This window comes from Ovis canadensis, chromosome 20 (genome assembly GCF_042477335.2).
Source record: "Ovis canadensis isolate MfBH-ARS-UI-01 breed Bighorn chromosome 20, ARS-UI_OviCan_v2, whole genome shotgun sequence".
NCBI classification, from domain to species: Eukaryota; Metazoa; Chordata; class Mammalia; order Artiodactyla; family Bovidae; genus Ovis; species Ovis canadensis.
The window spans coordinates 33,345,939-33,365,907 of NC_091264.1; the positions used below are offsets into that span (position 1 = coordinate 33,345,939).

The window sequence follows — 19,969 nt, forward strand, 5'->3', positions numbered from 1 at the left end:
TTGTTCATATGAATACCTTGCTCAAAAACTCTAAAATCGCTCTCTGCTGACCATACCTGTTGTTTACAAACAAATTTTTCCAATAAAATCTTCCCGAAAACTCAATGCATATGACAGATAAAAGCTGATCTGTACTATTTAGGGAAAACGCTTTATTATTCTGCAGAAGACCTGTAAACTAATCTGGGGTTTCTATAGAGCATGATTAGATAACCACTGGCCTGAGTGATGAAGTCCATATAAACTGGCCTGGGATTCAAAATCCCCCTCAAACTGTCGTCAGCCCACCTTCAGCGCTTCACCTGCTCTCAGTGCGCTCCAGACTCAGATCCTTGCCCTGGTCCAAACAGCCATTCTGTCTTCCTACATTGTATTTTCCCTCATTTTATTCCTGCTGTTCTTTCTGCCTGAGCTGTCTTTTCACAGTTCTCACTCATTTCCTTCACCTCCGTCTCATAAACTCAGTTCAAATGTTAGTGGCTCAATGAAGCTTCCCTGACTTCCTCAGGCAGACAGTGGCCTCTTCAGTGTGTTCCTCCCCCCAACCCTACCCCCACAACACCAACCACAGGGCATGGCTTACATGCGCAGCTGAGCATCTCCTTCACTACATGGAACATCCAGCTACTCATCTCCATACAGTATAGCCCCCTTTCAACAGATTTTTAATACACGTTTAGCAACTTTTACTGAACTATTAAATGGAGATCCCAGAGCTATAAGGATCTCAGGCCATGTGGGGATGTTAACCAGCAGCACTTCCACTTCTAAATCATGGTTCAATCGTACCAATAAGGATTCTATCAGATGAACGGTTACTATCTAAACCAAACCAAGAAAGCAAGTGCTATCCTTTGCATGTGAAGGGTAGCTCATGCTATCAGGAAGGCATATACTTCGAGCTGCCTTTCCAGCGCTGGCGGATGACAGACTGACTTGTAGCAGTGCAGTCTTGCCTCCGTATTCATTCTGCCTTTATCCACTTGCAAACCGGTTGTGTGGGTGCAAGATGCTGCTGTCCCCAAAACCGGAAGTGAGGTTCATTCACTCACATGAGGATCAATTCCTAATACCATCTTTAGACAGTGGCTTCAGAGAAAAGCACAGTGTGGAGCTCGGGCCTGCTTCTTCCTCCTCTCCTCTCTCTTCTTTTCTCTCCTCTTCTCCACACCCCGTCTTTTCGTTAAACACCAAAAGCTTGCTTCAAGGAGGAATGCTTGTCAACTACAACTTATTTACTTATTACGCTCTTAACCTAATTAGTCCAGCATATGAGAATGGGTGTTTCAGGTTAGATCAGGAATGCAGAATTAAATCAGGGCCAGAAAAATAGTCCTTAACTTCTCTCCTGGAAACTATAAAATCTGCATGAGTGTTTGAATTGGAATTGACAGAACAGGCAGGTCGGGCTGTGAACTTCTGAAGCCAGAGAGGCAACTCAGATACTCCTTCCCTGGTCTTTTCAGCAGGGGCACAGTTGCCCGACTGTCACCTTGAATGCACCTGGGCAAATTCAGAACCTGACCTTGGGCTCTGCCCTCGTGACCTCTGCCAACTCATCAGCCAAAATACTTCCAGATCTGGAGAGCCTACTCCATATCTTGGGTATACGCCCAGAACTGCAAACGCACTCCAGTCAGGTGGGAGAGCCTCTCCAGGTGCCATGGCAAGAATTAACATCTGACTGACATATGGGCTATGAATTTTCTCTTCTCACAGCTTGGGGTCATGCAGAGGCGGTGTGTGGGAGTGGAATATTTGATCTGTGCATACACAGCCTGGGGGATTTGGTTTAAATCAAATCATAATTAAAACACGTCAGGAAAACAAGGCATAATTATTTTTTTCCTGCATTTTTTTCCTACCTTGCATACAGCCTTAAATATATGTTGGGCACAATAAGACCCAGGTATCAGTTTCATTTTTGGAAGGTGTAAATTTTCCACTAAAAACAATCCACTTATTATGTTGTAGGAATTAACTCTGCAACGACATCAGTAAATTAAGTGACAGTTCAATGATTGTATTTGGGTGACTAAAGTATGTAACCCTATTTAAGAAATCATCAAAAAGTAAATCATCTCCACTTCAACAGGCTCTCATCATGGTTGTCTGGAGGGAATTTTTGTCACACTATCAATAAAACAGTACACGAATGTTTTACTTAAACCAAACACGCTATGACTGTTAGATGTTTCTGGCAATGGTTAATAAAGAATCTACCCCAATAAAACTAATGTGTTCTTCTCTAATATTCATCTACTTTAGATATAAAATATTAACTGAAAAATTTAAATGATATTTTTGCTAGGTGAACCTTGGCAATTTAATATATTGAGTTTATGTCTAACTCAATGTTTACAATCTTATTTATAGACTTAAAAGGAAAATTTCTTGCCATTTTTAGGCCATACTTTTTAAGCTCAGAAATATCTCAGCTTAGTTTAGTTCCTCCCAACTAATATTTTTGCTGCTTTCATGAATTTATGAGTTGAAAGAATCCCGTGAATTTTTAAAAGAAAAAAATAATTTCCTGCCAGGAGTCACTCAAAATATTGTTCTATTCTCTCTCCACTCTCAGAAGATTGCAAAAACCTAGGAACTACAATAACACATTCAAATATCAAGATGTGGTCCTTTTAGAATATTCTGCTCAAAAAGCTTCTTAGTTGTCAATTACTGCTTCTTCCTTGCACTCATTTCAAATTCTTCCTCTAGTCTCCACCATACAGCCTGCCTTTTACAATGAATAGAGATAAGTTAACTTCTTAAACTACTTCAAATCCATGACCCCCACTAGAGAACTCTGATTGTCTCCTTTTCAAATTATTTTCCTGAAAATTCTAGGATTCTCTGTAGGATTTCTAGGGGCCTCTTAGATGTTTGATGTGAATGCCCATTTATAATTTTTTGTGCTACTCAAAATAAAGGTTCTGTCATCTTGTGTTTTATATTTGAACTTCTTGTAAATGTTTTGTTGTTTAGGAAGCTATGTCTTGGAATTCTGGCCTTTCAGGTTTTTGTTTAATATTCAAAGCAGTCCAAGTAAATAAGGAAAACTGCGCAAGTCAGTATGCCACCTTTGGCATACAGTGTATACAGCCCATGCTGAATAAGTGTGAGGTTCTTACTGCTGATATTAAGGCAGATAAAAAGCAAAATGTCCCTGTTTACTGAAGAGACAAACCAGCTGTTAATAACACCAGAATTTTTCAAAATGGAACTGGGTAACTCTTTGTAGACAAATTCATGGGCTGTCCCAATGTTAAGTTATTACTGCAGAATGTTCAGATGACATAAGACCTCTCGTCCCTTCTCCCTGAATGCTGTCTGATGACTAAGAAACATTAAGTAAACATATAACATGATTATGCCAACTCTACTTAGCAATATAGAATAAGACATTGTGACAACAGCAGAAAAAGTATTGGTAATGAATTCACCAAATCTGGCTTCAAGGGACAAAGCCAAACAAATCCGACCCTGAAACTTTGAACCCCTGGAGAAGAAAAAGGTGACCCACTCCAGTATTCTGGCCTAGAGAATTCCATGGATTGTATAGCCTATGGGGTTGCAAAGAGTCAGACACAACTGAGTGAGTTGCACTTTCACTTTAAATAGCTTATACATAAGTTTTAAGACACCTTAAAAATATTTCTAGAAAACCATGAAGAGTTATGCTTGAATAAGAAATCCATATATTGATTCCCTTTAAATAGAATCAGTTTAAAAATGTCACCACTTATTAGATATTGTTAGTGAAACAATTTTTGAGCCAAAAATTTCTTAGTATTTCTCTTTTGAGGCAAGACGATTACAGGTTTGTGTTGATCATTATTAAAAACTGTTATATTTGTGAAATTTCTTAACGCTTAATGTAAATAAAATAAAATGTGGAAATAAAGTAGATACTGTGATGAATATAATGTTACAACATAACTTTGATTTTGAAACATCTCTATTCCTATTGAATGAGATTTTCAGAGTGGATCTTCTACGTATAACAATCAGATTTCTGGAATATTTGATAAAGAAACCCTTCTCTTATGGAGCATCTTTTAATTCCTCTTGGAACACTTGTCTTCTATGCAATGTAGTTGAGGAAATGCTATTTCACATTTTCACAATAAGACCACTTAAATAGTTAAGAATAGAGGCCAATATGCAAAAAGAGAGTTAATGAGGAAGATTAGTGAGGATTCATTGAAGCCTGTGATCCCTGTGAGCCACAGAGTATTTCTATTTAGCTCTTGTCATGATGTAATCTTAAGCTGGTTACCTGATTTTTCTCTAAATATCAATTTTCTTTCCTATAAAGTGGGGAAAACAACACTCATCTTGCTGTGTTGTAAGAATAACACAAAGTAAATGAAAAGTTCCTAACAAATATTGTATGTTATTAATCAACTAATACTTTTCTGATTCTAATGACTACCTCTCAAGAAGTTTTCTAGTATTCTCATTACTCCATTTCAAACGTTCTCTCCCTAAGTAACCCTCAAGTGAATACTGTGTTAGTTGAATCATTAGATTTCTAATATTCAACTGCTTATGACCTAAAGAAACCATTATTTCACATAATTTGACATAATAAATTTTGTAATTAACATTTCTGCCCCACTTTATTTTAAAATTAAAAACTAAATTTAAAAATTTACCCCTTTTCTAAACAATGCTCAATTTTAGGTTATTCTTATATGATAAATATGTGTGTGTGTGCGCTCAGATGCTCAGTCATGTCAACTCTTTGCGACCCCATGGACTGTAGCCCACCAGGCTCCTCTGTCCATGGAATTTTCCAGGCAAGAAGGCTGGAGTGGGTTGCCATTTCCTCCTCCAGGGGATCTTTCCAACCCAGGGATCGAACCTGCGTCTCCTGCACTGGCAGGCAGATTCTCATTTACCACTAGTGCCACCTGGGAAGCCCCAGATGATGATAAATATGCCACACATCAAATTTTCTGAGAACCAGTGGCCCATACCTATGAAAACGTACTTGGCTCCAACCTAGTGACAGATTTAGTACTTACACAAAATATACTGAGAAATTTTTACTTCCAGTTAAAAAATATTCTTAAAAAATATTTATGAATTCATCCCCAATTTCTACTTGGTATTTACATTTAAAAATTAATATTTTATAACATTTTATTTTCCAGGTTGAACACATAAGATGCAGACAAATTTTATGTGCTCAAGACATAAGAATTATTCACGAATGTGAAATTCCAGATCAAAATAGTCAAAGCAATCTGCTATGCCACTTCTGTTTTTAAAAGTTTAACATGAGGAATTCTTAAAGGAAATTTCTTGTTTTTGACTCTTATTTGTCTATTGTGAATACTTCTGAAGAACCAATGATATGAGAGCATCTCCAGCATCCCTAATAGACATAACACATCAAAGTAAATGGCCACAAGGGAAGAGTAGTCAGCTTAGAGTCGAGAGGCTGGATGCCAGAGCCAGCCGGGTCATTCACTTACAAGGTGCCACTGGGTACAAGGCAAAGCTTCTCTGAGACTGAATTAAATGATTTTCTCAAGTCTTTGTTGCTGTTTAGTCACTAAGTCGTCTCTGACTCTTGTGACTCCGTGGACTATAGCCCGCCAAGCTCCTCTGTCCATGGGATTTCTCAGGCAAGAACACTGGAGTGGGTTTGCCAATTACTTCTCCAGAGCATCTTCCCAATCCAGGGATTGAACCCTCATCTCCTGCATTGGGTGGCAGGTTCTTTATCACTGAGCCACCTGGGGAGCCCTTTTCTTAGCCAGTTTTAAAATGCTCAGCCAAATGTCTCACAATTTAAGACAGCCGAGTGGGTTTTGAAGCCGCTCACTTCTAGGGACACACTTAGGTACCATTCATATAGATGACCATGCTTAAATGAGAAATTTTAGTTTTACTATTTTGCTTCAGTGGAGAGCCACCCGGTGATGTGTAAGTTCAGGAGGGTGAGGGGTGAGAGAGTTTTCCACTGTGAATACCATTCAGGAGAAGCTAACATATATAGGCATTACACACGGGATTAGGTCATCCCCTTGGTGCACGTACTTCGCTTTCTCTGGCTTTCAGAATTGCAGACCCGGCTTTCTGTCAGCCATTCCCAGCACTTCTCACTGAGCACTGGGACTGTGCTTCAGAGGCGGCGACCAAGGGCACCGCCCACTGCTTGTACACAGCCAGGATCTAGAGAAAACACACGTCTGACCATCTTTTTAGTGGCAGATAACACAGTCCACTGAGTTATTCTTTGCAGGTATTTTCTTCAAGAGAAAAAACCAAAATGCTCTAATTGTAAAATCTACTTCATTCACAAAATTTTAAAATGCTTTCTTGTCCTTTGACCTGAAAAAGAATATTCTAAGATAAAAAAAAACAAAAAACAAAAACCATTACCAAAAGCATTTGAATCTTTAGGCTGCAAGACTCTTCTGTTACACACTTAAATTCAATGAAAACAATTAAGTACCAATTAACTGTCTGATAGAAAAACTCCTTTAAAGCTTTTGCTATACTGTTTTTTTTAAGGCCCTAAAAGTTTCTTAATATAAGTTTTATTTTATCCTTTACGTTTTTATATTTTAATTTTCTAACATACTAGCATTATTTGCATAATTGGTAAACTGAGGAAATTTTAAAAAGTGAGAAAAATGAGACTAGTAATAATTTATGCTTAAAAATTATACCAACTGTGATATATACAACAGCCTCTGAAAACCTTTTTACAATAATTTACACAAATATATAAATTCATATAAACTGAATTTGATGAAGCTTTATAAATCTGAGGCTGTGCCATTTGTTCCATAGATTTCTATTTCACAGGAGCTAGGAAGCAAAACCTAACTTGTAAGCAAAAATCAAGTGGAAACTATGGACACTCAGTTGCTGAGACCTTGTCTTTCAAATTGCAGGCTCTGAAGTGATTTTCAGAATCATTTAGGAAAAATCAATAATTTAAAAAAGGTAAACTAGTCCTTTTAAATATGGCTGAGTCCCTATGAAGTCCACCTGAAACTATCACAACATTGTTAATCAGCTATATTCCAACACAAAATAAAAAGCTTAAAAAAAATAATCATAATATTTACATGTTGAAGTTTAAAAAAAAAAAAATGTTCTTTAGTATTTCAGATAGATACAGAAGCTAAGTCACCACCAGAGAAGATCAGGCATACAGCTATGGGAAAAGTTGCAAAAAAAAAAAAAAAAAAAACCTAACTTAAATTAACCTCAACTTAATCTCAGTTAATCTTTTAGCTTCTAGGTACGATACTCTCTTCTGATCTTCTGCAAAGGATTGAGAATAAATGAAAACACTGAAAAGAAGTCACCGAGGAAAACCAACATGCCAAAGGCAATATAGCTGTAATTGGCTGCGTGGGGACTGGAGGTTTAGAAGTGTCTCCACAGCCCTCGTATGAATGGCAGGAAACTGCTGTTTCGGTCACACTGTCCCCTCCCTCTCCAACCCAGCGGCTCCTCAGTGCAAAGCACTGCTGTACTCCTTTCTCCCCTCCACCTTACACGGCTTTAATCACTCCTTTCTTCTACCATTTCAGCCAACTATTCCCAAGGGGAAGAATTCACTTTCAATTCTTCGTATAATGAACTGTATTCCTGAAATCTGTAATGGTGTACATTTGTACAATCATTTCACAAGTCACACAGTAGAGGACAGAATGATGCCACATCAAAAGCAGAATGCTTTTGGCTTTACTGGTTGACGCTGGAATTCAGTTTCCAAGTAACCCACTGGCTGTCATTTTAATTCTCCAAATTAGTCTCATAGTTTTAGGAATTAGCTATACATCAGTCAAGCTATGGGTAGTCTAAATGAGGTATCTCATTTATATACATCATTAGACAAGCATTTTATGTGCAGAATGACATGCTGCAAAGACAGAATCTCTATGTTTCATAAATATAAACTAGCTGTTAATGCGATTTTAGTTTACAAAGGAAATTTCATACTGGAGGTAAGTTAGCTCAGCCTTTCTGCATAATTTAGGTCCAGTCTAAGCTTGCTAAAGACGCAGCCCACATGCCTCCTCTCCTTTTAGGAGCCACAGCCCAAAGCCCAGGAAGCAAAGTGTCCCTAAAGCAGCATCATATATCATCTCAGGGAGTGGACATCAGGGAACTCAGCATCAGCATCCTCCAGCATCAGGAGCGTCTCCTCTTAGCAGGTGAAAGTATGAGGGAACCAGGACTGGTGTTCACACTGTTAGCATATGTAGTCTGCAAATCTATTCTACTTTAAAGAGAATTTTTAACTTTAAAAGGCAGACTTATGTACTGTAATACATAATACTGCCTAGTCCTACTATTCATGATAGACAATGGAGTGGATATATTGCCCTGTGGGCTGGGCAGATCCTTACAGTCCCCGTAATAGAGTAGACCATTCAAGGCCTGAGGCGTGAAGAAGACTCAGTGTCTGCCTGTGCTGCCTTCTTTCCCATCTCTGTTGACTCTGTTCATCTGCTCTGGCAGTGGTTAAGCGGGCCTTCAAGATCATGGCTTATTCGTTCTATTTTCCAGATCTATTTACACTAAGCACTTTTACATTGAATTATTAGTTTAAAAAACCATATTGATTATATGTTTATTAGACAAAAATCAGCTTAAACTATATCTGAATATATATATATATTCTGAATATTTCAAGTATATTTCCTGCCATATACTACAATCTTGGATTATAAAAGCAACAATACATGATCATCAGGTTGAGATACAGAGGAATGAATATATATTTATACACAGACACACAGTGTCATCAGCCAAGATGGTTCTCAAGTGATCTGACCAGTGTTTTTAAAAACAAAAAAAACCTGAAGAATTAAGGAGCTTACCACCATCACCACTTTCGTTTGAAGAAACATCACAGACCTTATGATTAGGAGATTTCCCCTTATAGTAGATACATTTTCCTTTATGTAATTTTACCCATTACTTTTAGAAACCATTTTAGGTTATTTCTCAAAATCCCTGTAGCTCTTTGCTACCCTTTAATTAGTTCTAGATTATTATCAACTCTGCCTTTTTCTTCTCTCTCTATTCCATTGCCTCAGACTATTAGTCATTATTTGGCTCTTATCTATGCATCTGAAAATTTTAATCCTTTGTTATAAATTGGTTCTTTCAATTTCAGTTGGTTTTTAAATTCTTCCAATCAACTCATATTTCTCTAAATCTCATCTTCCTTTTGGCTAATCACTTAAAATAGTCTCACTTGTCACGTAGGAAAAAAATAAAACAAGAGATACAGACTTCATTCTTTCAATTGTAAATAACCTAGAAACACTCATGCAAAAGGATACACTGCTTTTTATATTAATATAAATATGAATCACATATATGACATATTTAATACATTAACCAGAAGTGGAAATAACTGTCACCATTATAGAAAGCTTCTAGACAAAGAAGCTCTGATACATTCTTGCAGCCATATTGATAATGCATATGATTAACAATAATCAATGAAAACAAAGAATGCTAAGAAAGCATTCTCTTTAACTGAAACACAAGAAAAAAGATGATGAGATAATTTAGAAGAAATTATGACTTCTATCAACAAATAATAGCAAAATCCACTCAGGAAAAAACATATGCTATGTACGTATGTATGTGTAATGTTACACATACGTATTCTGCTTTAGTATGTTAAAGCAGATGTGAATACAAAAAAGTGAAATAAATGGTGAATTCTACTGTGCTTTAGTCATAAACCAAACCTAGCTTTCTGAAAATCAAACCAATGCCTTATAAACAGAGAAGGACTTGGAGAAAGTTATATTAACATGAATAAAGATTTTTCTTAAAAGAGCCATAAGATGAGCATTTAATTAACACACATACACACACTCTTTCTTTAGGCTGTTGAAATATAAAGTCTTTAATTCTCCATTAAAAAAAAAAACAAACCTTGATTATAAGCTTTAAAACCATTTGAAGATGTGGAAGACTGTCTGCCTTTCAGCCTACTTCAAAGCCAGTAGCGAAATCATTTCTTCTTCTTCCAACTCAAAGTATGTTTAGGAGCAGAACATCTGATAGAAGTGGTATTGCCAATCTAACCAATTTTAAAATATAAAGTGCTTCTAGCAATATTTGGATACATATAATTTGACAAAAAAAGTTTTATAAACCTAAGCTTTGAAAAATAGAAAATATAAGCCCCAAGGAAAAAAAAAAGCATAATTTGTAATTGAAAGAAAATAATATTTTGTAGAGAAAAAAACTGTTCTTCCAAAAAGAGACAAAAATGACTAACTCTTATTTCCCAAGAGAATTATGCCACTTTTATACAACAAAATTACAGCTACCACAAATTGCTTTCAACAATTCCACTGCTGCTTCATTTGACCACTTGAAAATCAAAATTCTTTCAGATTATAAATATAACTTTTTATAACTCTGTTATTACGTACTGTGAATGGGGAAAGGGGGCCAATCTTGTGGCCATAGCGTCGGATGGCCTCTCTGATGTGGCTGGGCTGGATGGCATCGCTGTGAGCCTCAACACCACAGGCCGCAGTGCTCTGCGACAGAAAAACACATAAATTGTTACTAAATCAAAAACACACAACACAACTACAGTGTATAAAATATGAAAATAAACTTTTATAAAATGGACGGTTTTTCCCCTTAGGATGCACATCAGTGCTGCCATATACTACATCTAACAAAAAAAAATTCCATTAGCAAATCAAAGATGACTTTTACATGACCCCTTCCAAGCAGACCAACCAAATGCAATTTTTATGCCCCCAATATTTCACCTAGGCCTGCATGTCAAGGTACAGGAGAATAGAGCCAGTTGTGAGCGGTTGAAAAGTGTCATGTGAGCTTGCTGAAAGAACTACAGGAAGCTATTTTTTTAAACAAACATTTATTACTATAAATGTTTCTTGGGAGCTTGTTGGATATATTTCTGAAATAACCTGAAAGTCATCAATTTTAAAATAAAAAATGTAAAATTGCTATATATTTATTTATAATACAGGGGATGGTCATAGAAAATCATTTCAACTTGGCTCCTAGTTTTCTAAGTGTCCTCTGTGCAAAAACAAAATAAAACAGAAACTATTACTTTAATCTGCCTCATCTGTAAAAGATAGGTTTGAAAGTACACAAAGACACAAGAATGAAAAAGATTATTTGCAATAAGAGTATGGATCTCAACTCAAGAAATGGATGTAACATGATTTTAAACAAATGAAACAGAGGTATTATATGTTTGTGATTTAGTTGTAGGTTCTGGCTTCTCAAATACCTTGGTCTAGATCCCAGCCATCTCAGTTACCAGTTCTGTTAAGTCATGTACGATACTTGTATTTTAGTTTCCTTATCTATAAACAGGATAATAATTTTAACTGTTCTATAGGGTTGCTGTGAAAATTAAATGAGTTGATATGTTTAAACTCTTAGAACAATGCCTGACATATGTTAGCTATCAACAGCAGTAGGTTATTATTTAAATTAAAAACAGCACATCCGTGTTCTTGAAATGATAAGCTAATTTACTTAAAAGTGCAGTAGGTACCAGATGCCAAGTCATCAACATTAAAGAATCAAGGGAAAGAAATAGTAGCCCATGTATTACTTATCATTCTCATTGCAGAAGTACCATTCTCAGAATTCCTTATAGAGGTATATTCAGCATGACCTCTGTTGAGAGTGAAATGGCAAATCTCATCAAAATGAAAAAATACAACCATGTTTGATCCAACAATTTCATGATTTCTAAGGATTTATCCTGCAGATATATACTATACAGGCAAAAAATAATATAGATAGCTAGATAGATAGTCACTGCTGTACTATCTGAATTAATGAAGCAAATGTTCATCAAGGAGAGAACCATAAAATCAATTATGATACATTCATTCAATGCAACAGAAACCACAGCAACCACCATAATGAAGGAGGCAGCTCCATATAGATTCCTATGGAGCTATCTATAAGACACACTGTTCGAGAAAATGCCAGGTGTACAACTGGATAACCATTTATCAGCTTTTTTTTTTTAAAGGCTGAACAGTATATGCTCATTTAAGCATAGGTTATTTCTGCAAAGACACCCTGAAAATTAGTAACAGTGCAGAATTTCTTTCTCTTGGAGTACAGATGGGTATCTGGAGCATACGGGTTAGAAGAAACATTTTTCACTGTATATCCTTCTGTGCCCTTTAAATATATTTTTTGTGCCCTTTGCGTGTTTTATTATTATTATTATTATGAACTAGTAATTAAAACATTCCTACAAAGAGCATCTGCTAATTATTAAGCTGAACCTGAAATAAGACTAAAATATAAAACGAGAGCTTGATTATTTTTAATTATTTTTAACAAGATTTGAAATAAGCCAAATAGGAATATACTCTAGAGTATCTTTCTCAATTTCATTCCAACAATACCCTAAATAACATAACTGCTGTGCCCACAATAACAAGGATTAAATTATCTTAACCCCTCACTTTGGCACTCATATAAAAGTGCACACACAGTTTTTCTTTAAAAAGAAAAAATGCTTTCTTGATTCTATACCAAGTACTTTGTTCCAACTGGAGTATATTAGAATAAATGCAATTACCAAGTACCTGGTGAGGCTAAAGACTCTTCTGTGAGTTGGGCTGGCCAAAAAGTTTGATCAGGATCTTATAGACAAGCCAGAACGGACATTTTGGCCAACCCCATACAACACGGGGACATTAAGAGGGCAATATCCTGCAGACTAAGGGGGTAAGGGGTTCTTCCAGCGCTCTTCTCTGTGAAAGCTCCTTTCTCCCTGAAAAGTGGATTTATTTCTTTGCTACATGGCCATTGAAGAGGGACTCTTCCTTTATTTTCCCAAGTAAGTTTGATTTTGGTATAGAATATGTTGGTCAAAATCTCCCAGAACTTCTGGCATGGAGATCCAATCGACTTCAGAACACTGAAGAAGGAAGTGTAAATTAGAAACCACTTGTGGCCACTATTTGTAAGATGGCAGCAAGTAAGCCATCCTGTTTGAATCATGTTATCATTGCTAAAAAGAAGAAGTTACCTTATATAAAGGACTTCCCTGGTGGCTCAGACAGTAAAGTGTCTGTCTACAATGAGGGAGACCCGGGTTCGATCCCTGGGTTGGGAAGATCCCCTAGAGAAGGAAATGGCAATCCACCCCAGGACTATTGCCTGGAAAATCCCATGGACAGAGGAGCCTGGTAGGCTACAGTCCACGGGGTCGCAAAGAGTTGGACAAGACTGAGCGACTTCACTTCACTTCACTTCACCTTATATAAAAATAAGAATATTCAATTTTGTGAAAAATGTCATTAAAATTTCTATTTTGCCAGTTTCTGGTTTATCTGCTACAATTAAGCCACTGCAAACACCAGCATAAGTTACCACATGCACTTCTGCACCCTCCTGATTTGCCCATCGAGTTCTTTGCAAGGAAATCTTTAAATCTCAAATGTTGTGTCTACAGTATTGCTTTCACCTCAAAAAATACCTTCTCATTTCTGTAAACATCCCTTCCCTCACCAAAGTACTAGTAATCTAAGTTCAAAATTCATATCAAGTTTAGAATTTTTACTTCAGCAGTGACTTCATAAATTTTCTAACAGTCTTCAAAACTGTTACAGAAGGATTAGCATTAAATTTATGTATTTGCTACACTAATAAAAATATTATGTTATAAATACATATGAAGACTGTTAGATTTATATACCAATTTAGCTTTCTCATTCTGCTTGAGCCCACATCTTGGAATATTCTTTAAATTTTCAAAAATGAAACCCACATGTTGGACAAAATACTGAATCTTGTTGTCTATAGTGTATTTGTCAGAATTTCTGTGGGGACTAAACTAATTTCCTAAAGTCAAGAACGAGGTGCTTGGTAAAGTTCTTCTTCATACGTCAGGTGCCCCTCCCCTGGCTGTATTCATATTCCATTCTTGGAGTCTTCCATTTCGTTGTCAGTTATGTCTTTTTATTCAGAAGCTGCTGCTCAACGCTGGAAGATGAAGTATCGCATGGAGTTTTCCAAACTTCCTGTATCTGAGCATTGTCCCTCTTCCGTCCTTGCTGGCTTGAACTGAATAAAATTCTTCAACAGTTTCAACTCTCAACTGCCCTACAAGAAGTTACACTGAAACTTCGGTTGCCCCAGGATCTCTTATCTGACTCTTTTCTTCCCAACATAAAACCTGTTGGGAAGAAACAACTTAAAAAAAAAATCCTTTCTCAGCTTTCCCCTTGCCAGGTAATGTAATATTTAAGAAGGACCTGGGATCTCAGATAACTCTCTTACTCTTTTCACCACTACATCTTCTGTTAAACTTGATACATTAGATTCTACAGAGGTGTAACAGAGGAGTAATATGTATCTCCGATCAGAGCAAGTGAAAGGTTCAGTTCAGTTCAGTCACTCAATTGTGTCCAACTCTTCGCGACCCCATGAATCGCAGCACGCCAGGCCTCCCTGTCCATCACAATCTCCTGGAGTTCACTCAAACTCATGTCCATCGAGTCAGTGATGCCATCCAGCCATCTCATCCTCTGTCGTCCCCTTCTCCTCCTGCCTCCAATTCCTCCCAGCATCAGAGTCTTTTCCAATGAGGCAACTCTTCGCATGAGGTGGCCAAAGTACTGGAGTTTCAGCTTTAGCATCATTCCTTCCAAAGAAATCCCAGGGCTGATCTCCTTCAGAATGGACTGGTTGGATCTCCTTGCAGTTCAAGGGACTCTCAAGAGTTCTCTCCAACACCACAGTTCAAAAGCATCAATTTTTCAGTGCTCAGCTTCCTTCATAGTCCAACTCTCACATCCATACATGACCACTGGAAAAATCATAGCATTGACTAGACGGACCTTTGTTGGCAAAGTAATGTCTCTACTTTTCAACATGCTATCTAGGTTGGTCATAGCTTTCCTTCCAAGCAGTAAGCGTCTTTTGATTTCATGGCTGCAATCACCATCTGCAGTGATTTTGGAGCCCCCCAAAATAAAGTCTGACACTGTTTCCCCATCTATTTCCCATGAAGTGAGGGGACCAGATACCATGATCTTCATTTTCTGAATGTTGAGCTTTAAGCCAATTTTTTCACTCTCCTCTTTCACTTTCATCAACAGGCTATTTAGTTCCTCTTCACTTTCTGCCATAAGGGTGGTGTCATCTGCATATCTGAGGTGATTGCTATTTCTCCCGGCAATCTTGATTTCAGCTTGTGCTTCTTCCAGTCCAGCATTTCTCATGATGTACTCTGCATAGAAGTTAAATAAGCAGGGTGACAATATACAGCCTTGACATACTCCTTTTCCTGTTTGGAACCAGTCTGTTGTTCCATGTCCAGTTCTAACTGTTGCTTACTGACCTGCATACAGGTTTCTCAAGAGGCAGGTCAGGAGGTCTGGTATTCCCATCTCTTTCAGAATTTTCCACAGTTTATTGTGATCCACACAGTCAAAGGCTTTGGCATAGTCAATAAAGCAGAAATAGATGTTTTTCTGGAACTCTCTTGCTTTTTCTATGATCCAGTGGATGTTGACAATTTGATCTCTGGTTCCTCTGCCTTTTCTAGCCTTAATACCGACTTCTGTCCCTCACTGATCACATGGATTGATGTATGATCAGAGTGGGCAGGCAAGTGTCTTTTTTCCCCTCACTCTCGTACACAGAGCTCTCTTAGTTCTTCGAGTTTATAGAGGATTTCCTTTCATATGAAGCTGGGCCACTCCTTGGCCAAAGGCTATAGTATAATACAGTTAAATACAGTTAATTTTCTCATTCCAAAATTTAACTGAGATGTTGCATAATCTGTCATTCTATGTAAGTAGGAAGTGATTTTTTTTAAAACTAAAGAAATTAACTAGAAAAGGTATTTGAAAAGAAAACAATAAAGAATCACCAAATTTAAAGATTCATATATTATAAAATTTGGAAAAAACATAAGATATTATCTATTCTAAACTTTCCCAACTCCCCACATTATAGGTGATACAGTGAAGATAAGGGACACTCCCAAGATTAAAATGACAGTATTAAGATATGATTATACATCAAGTCCCTTGGCTTTTAGTACCATCACAGCTGAGGTTTCCAGTGAGCAAAAAATCAAAATATAGCAAGAGCTTGAATACGGAGTAGGAAATGGTAACCCACTCCAGTATTCTTGCCTGGAGAATTCCATGGACAGAGAAGCCTGGTGGGCTACAGTCCATGGGGTCGCAAAGAGTTGGATACAACCGAGCAACTAACACTTTCACTTTCTTGAATGTAGATGTGGATAAGTAAATTAAAAAAATAAATGATTTTATATATGCATAATTACCAGGTTAATTATAAATTTCTACATAGTTTGTAAAGCAAATCCACTGAAGATGTCCTTAAGTAATATTTTATACTCTAGTTTTAGTTACTGAATGAGTTGGAGAGTGCTATAGCCGAAATTCTTTAGAACTACTTTACAATACAGAAGTTCCTTATTGTTTGGAGTTTCCCTTAATAAATAAGCACTGAGATCTGTCACTTTGAAAATAAAAGGGGGAATGCAGATATGAGGATGAAATTTAAATCTGCTTTCCATCAATTCTAAGATTATATCTTGGCACAGTTCCATTAGTAGTAGTGGCAAACAGTTTCTATTGTGCCAACCAACTTGTAGAGAAAAGTATAAATTTTGGACAAATTATAAAAAACAAGTACCTGAAAGCAACAGAGTGATCTAACCAGGACAAAACCTGAAAGGGCGCACACTATATATAGGAGAAGGGAATAGCTAGGGGTTGGTTTTCTGTTTTTCTGTTTTAGCCTAAGGGTAGGCCCTAGTCAGTACAGGGTCATGGGACCTTAGAGGCATGAAGAACTATAGCTCAGAGTTCAGGGCAACCACAGTAGGTGTAAAGAGAAAAAGAAAATCCCAAAAAAGGTCAGAATCAAAGAAAGGAAGACAAATATGCAGTGTATAAATTTTACCTAAATCTTTGATTAACTTCTAAGCTATTCCTTTGTGGGACTGAATCCAAGAAACCAAGGTAAAACTAAATAAAGGAAGAGAGGGTCTAGCTGCTGAAGAGGCATTTGAGTTTGGAGTTTATAGAGTTCCATCTAGAAGAGTAAACAGTCTGCTTAACATACATATGAACACACCACCACCAACTCTTCTCATAGGAATACTACAGAACCTGAAATCTCTACAATATACTACTCACAATGTCCAGCATATAATTTAAAATTACTAGATATGCAACAACTCAAGAAAGTGTGACTTATACTCAATGGAGATCAAAACAATCCAGATATTCATCATATGAGAATTTTAAAACAGCTATTATGAAATAAAGGAAGTTAAAATAAAAAATAACAATAAACTATAAAAAGAAATCGGAAGGAAATTATAAAACTCTAAACAAAATATCAGAAACAAGACATTAATGGATGAGTGTTAAGACTGAACTGACAGTAGATAGAGTTTGGAAGGGAAGATCAACAGAAGTTATTCAACCTGAAGAACAGAGAGAAAAGACTGAAAAGGAAATTAAACAGAGCTTCAGGCACACGTTGAACAATATCAAAGTAACTAACAAAAATATACCTGGAATCTCAGAAGGGGAGAAGAGAGAACATGAGGCAGGCAAGATACTTTAAGAAATAATAGCTGATAATTCCCCCCTCAATTTAAAAGTATTCAATTTTCAAGAGGCCCAGAGGATTCTAAACAGAAAAAAAACAAAAGAAAACCATGTCTATGGATATCATGGTCAAACCGCTGAAAATAAAAAATAAAGATATTATTTGGAAAACATCCAGAGAAAAATAGAACATTACAAATACCAAAAAAAGCTATAAAATCTTCTGACATGTGATTAAAAGCAGTGGCTGCAAATATTTTCTCCCATTCTGTGGGCTGTCTTTTCATTTTGTTCATGGTTTCCTTCGCTGTGCAAAAGCTTTTATGTTTAAGTGGGTCCCATTTGTTTATTTTCATTACCCTATGAGGTAGGTCAAAATAGATCTTGTTTATATCAGACAGTGTTCTACCTAGTGTTTCCCCTAAGAATTTTATATATCTGGTCTTACATTTAGTTCTTTAATCCATTTTGAGTTTTTGTGTATAGTGTTAGACAGTGTTCTAATTTCATGCTTTTACACAGTTATCCAGTTTTCCCAACATCACTTACTGAAGAGACTGTCTTTTCTCCATTGTATTATATATTTTTGCCTCCTCTGTCAGAGATTAGTTAAGCATAGGCATAGTTAAGCATAAGCGGGTTTATCTCTGGGCTTTCTATCTTGTTCTATTGATCTATATTTCTGTTTTGGGGCCAGTACTATACTGTTGTGATTACTGTAGCTTTGGATAAAATGATATGATCATTTGGGAAAAAGTTCTTGTAGTTTCTTTAAAAACTGAACACACAGCTACTCTATGATCCAATAATTTCATTTCTAGCTAGTAATTTCATTTCACTTACCTATGAAAAATGAAAGCATTTGTCCATAAAGATTTGAAAAATAATGCTCGTAACAGGTTTATTCATAATACCCCCCAAAACTGGAAATAGCCTAACCACCAAAATGAGAATGAGTAAACTGATACAAAGCAACTTACTCATCAATAAGGAAGAATGAATTACACTTGTACTTAAAAACACAAACTTTAAAAACACCCTGAGTGAAGGAGATTTCACACAAAAGAGTATACACATTATATTCTCTTTGTATGAGGCTCCAGAAGAGAGAAAACTAAAAAGTCGGAACAGTGTTTGCTTTTCTGGGGATGGTGATGAGATTGCCTGGAAGAGGTGTGAAAGAATTTTCTGAACTGATTGTAATGTTATTTTTTTATCTTGAGAGGGTATATAAACAATGAATTTATATATCTGTCAAAATTCAGCAAATGGTATACTTAAGAATTGAGTGGTACACTGTATATAAACTTTACCTTTAAAAAAATGTATAATGTATACATTATAAATTTCTTTATAAAGAATTATAATTTCTTTATAAATTTCTTTATAATGTATACATTACACAAAATTATGTGTTTTGGCATGAATTATACTGATGCCTGCAGCTTACCTTTTAATGTATTAAAAAAAAGAACTGGTGGATGGATAAAAGAATAATCAGATGTACACATAAAGTAAATGTAAATATAGTAAATATATTAAGTACAGTAAAATTTTAATTACAGAATCAGATGATAGATATATGGTATTCACTCTACATTCTTTTAACTTTTTTGTATGTTTGAAAATTTTTTAAATAAAATATTAGAAAATAACATCTTGCTGTAAACTGGCTGTCTCTAAAATCTGATTAGTGAGAAACAGAACACATTTCCCGTACCTGTGAGCTCAGTTAAGATTTCCCCGTGCTGTGCTGTCCCTGGTCACTCAGTCACGTCTGCCTCTTGGTGACCCCATGGACCATACCCTGCCAAGCTCCTCTGTCCATGGGGATTCTCCAGGCAAGAAGAATGGAGTGGATTGCCATGCCCTCCTCCAGGGATTTCCTGACGCAGGGATCAAACTCAAGTCACCCAGATGGCGGGTGGATTCTTTACCATCTGAGCCATCAGGGAAGCTCCAGAATTCTGGAGTGGGTAGTCTATCCCTACTCTAGGTGATCTTCTTAATCTAGGAATTGAACTAGGATGTCCTACATTGCAGGCTGATTCTCTACCAGCTGAGCTATCAGGGAAGCCCCAAGATCTCTCTTTGCACCAAAAAGAAAAAAGAAAGGAAAGAAATAGAAAAATATCATTAACCTTTTTTCTTTTCCTTTGTTTGGTCTTAGCTGAGTCTTGTCCAGCACTCCCATTCCCTAGGGATCCTGATGTGGTCTTCCCCAAGTGCTGTGAGCCCACGGATGGAGCCGTTGGTGTAGGAGGTGGTGTGTTCTCAGGAGAGTCTGGATAGGGCTTCATGCAAGACCCCTGTTCAAAAACATGTGGCTCTGAAATCAG

General features: G+C 36.7%; 1 protein-coding gene across 18 annotated transcripts in view; it reads right to left on the reverse strand.

The window, feature by feature from the left end:
• SUPT3H (SPT3 homolog, SAGA and STAGA complex component) overlaps positions 1-19,969 on the reverse strand; it is a 398,481-nt gene that overhangs the window by 70,375 nt on the left and 308,137 nt on the right. For all 18 annotated transcript variants that reach the window (XR_011251087.1, XR_011251092.1, XR_011251091.1 and 15 more), the window contains 2 exons: positions 19,772-19,939; positions 10,440-10,550 (listed from right to left, as the gene is read on the reverse strand). Coding sequence is in view for 12 of the 18 variants with exons in the window: in XM_069562681.1 (XP_069418782.1) it covers positions 10,440-10,550; positions 19,772-19,939 (279 nt within the window). In the remaining 6 variants the exon portion in view is untranslated. The remainder of the gene's footprint in view (positions 1-10,439; positions 10,551-19,771; positions 19,940-19,969) is intronic.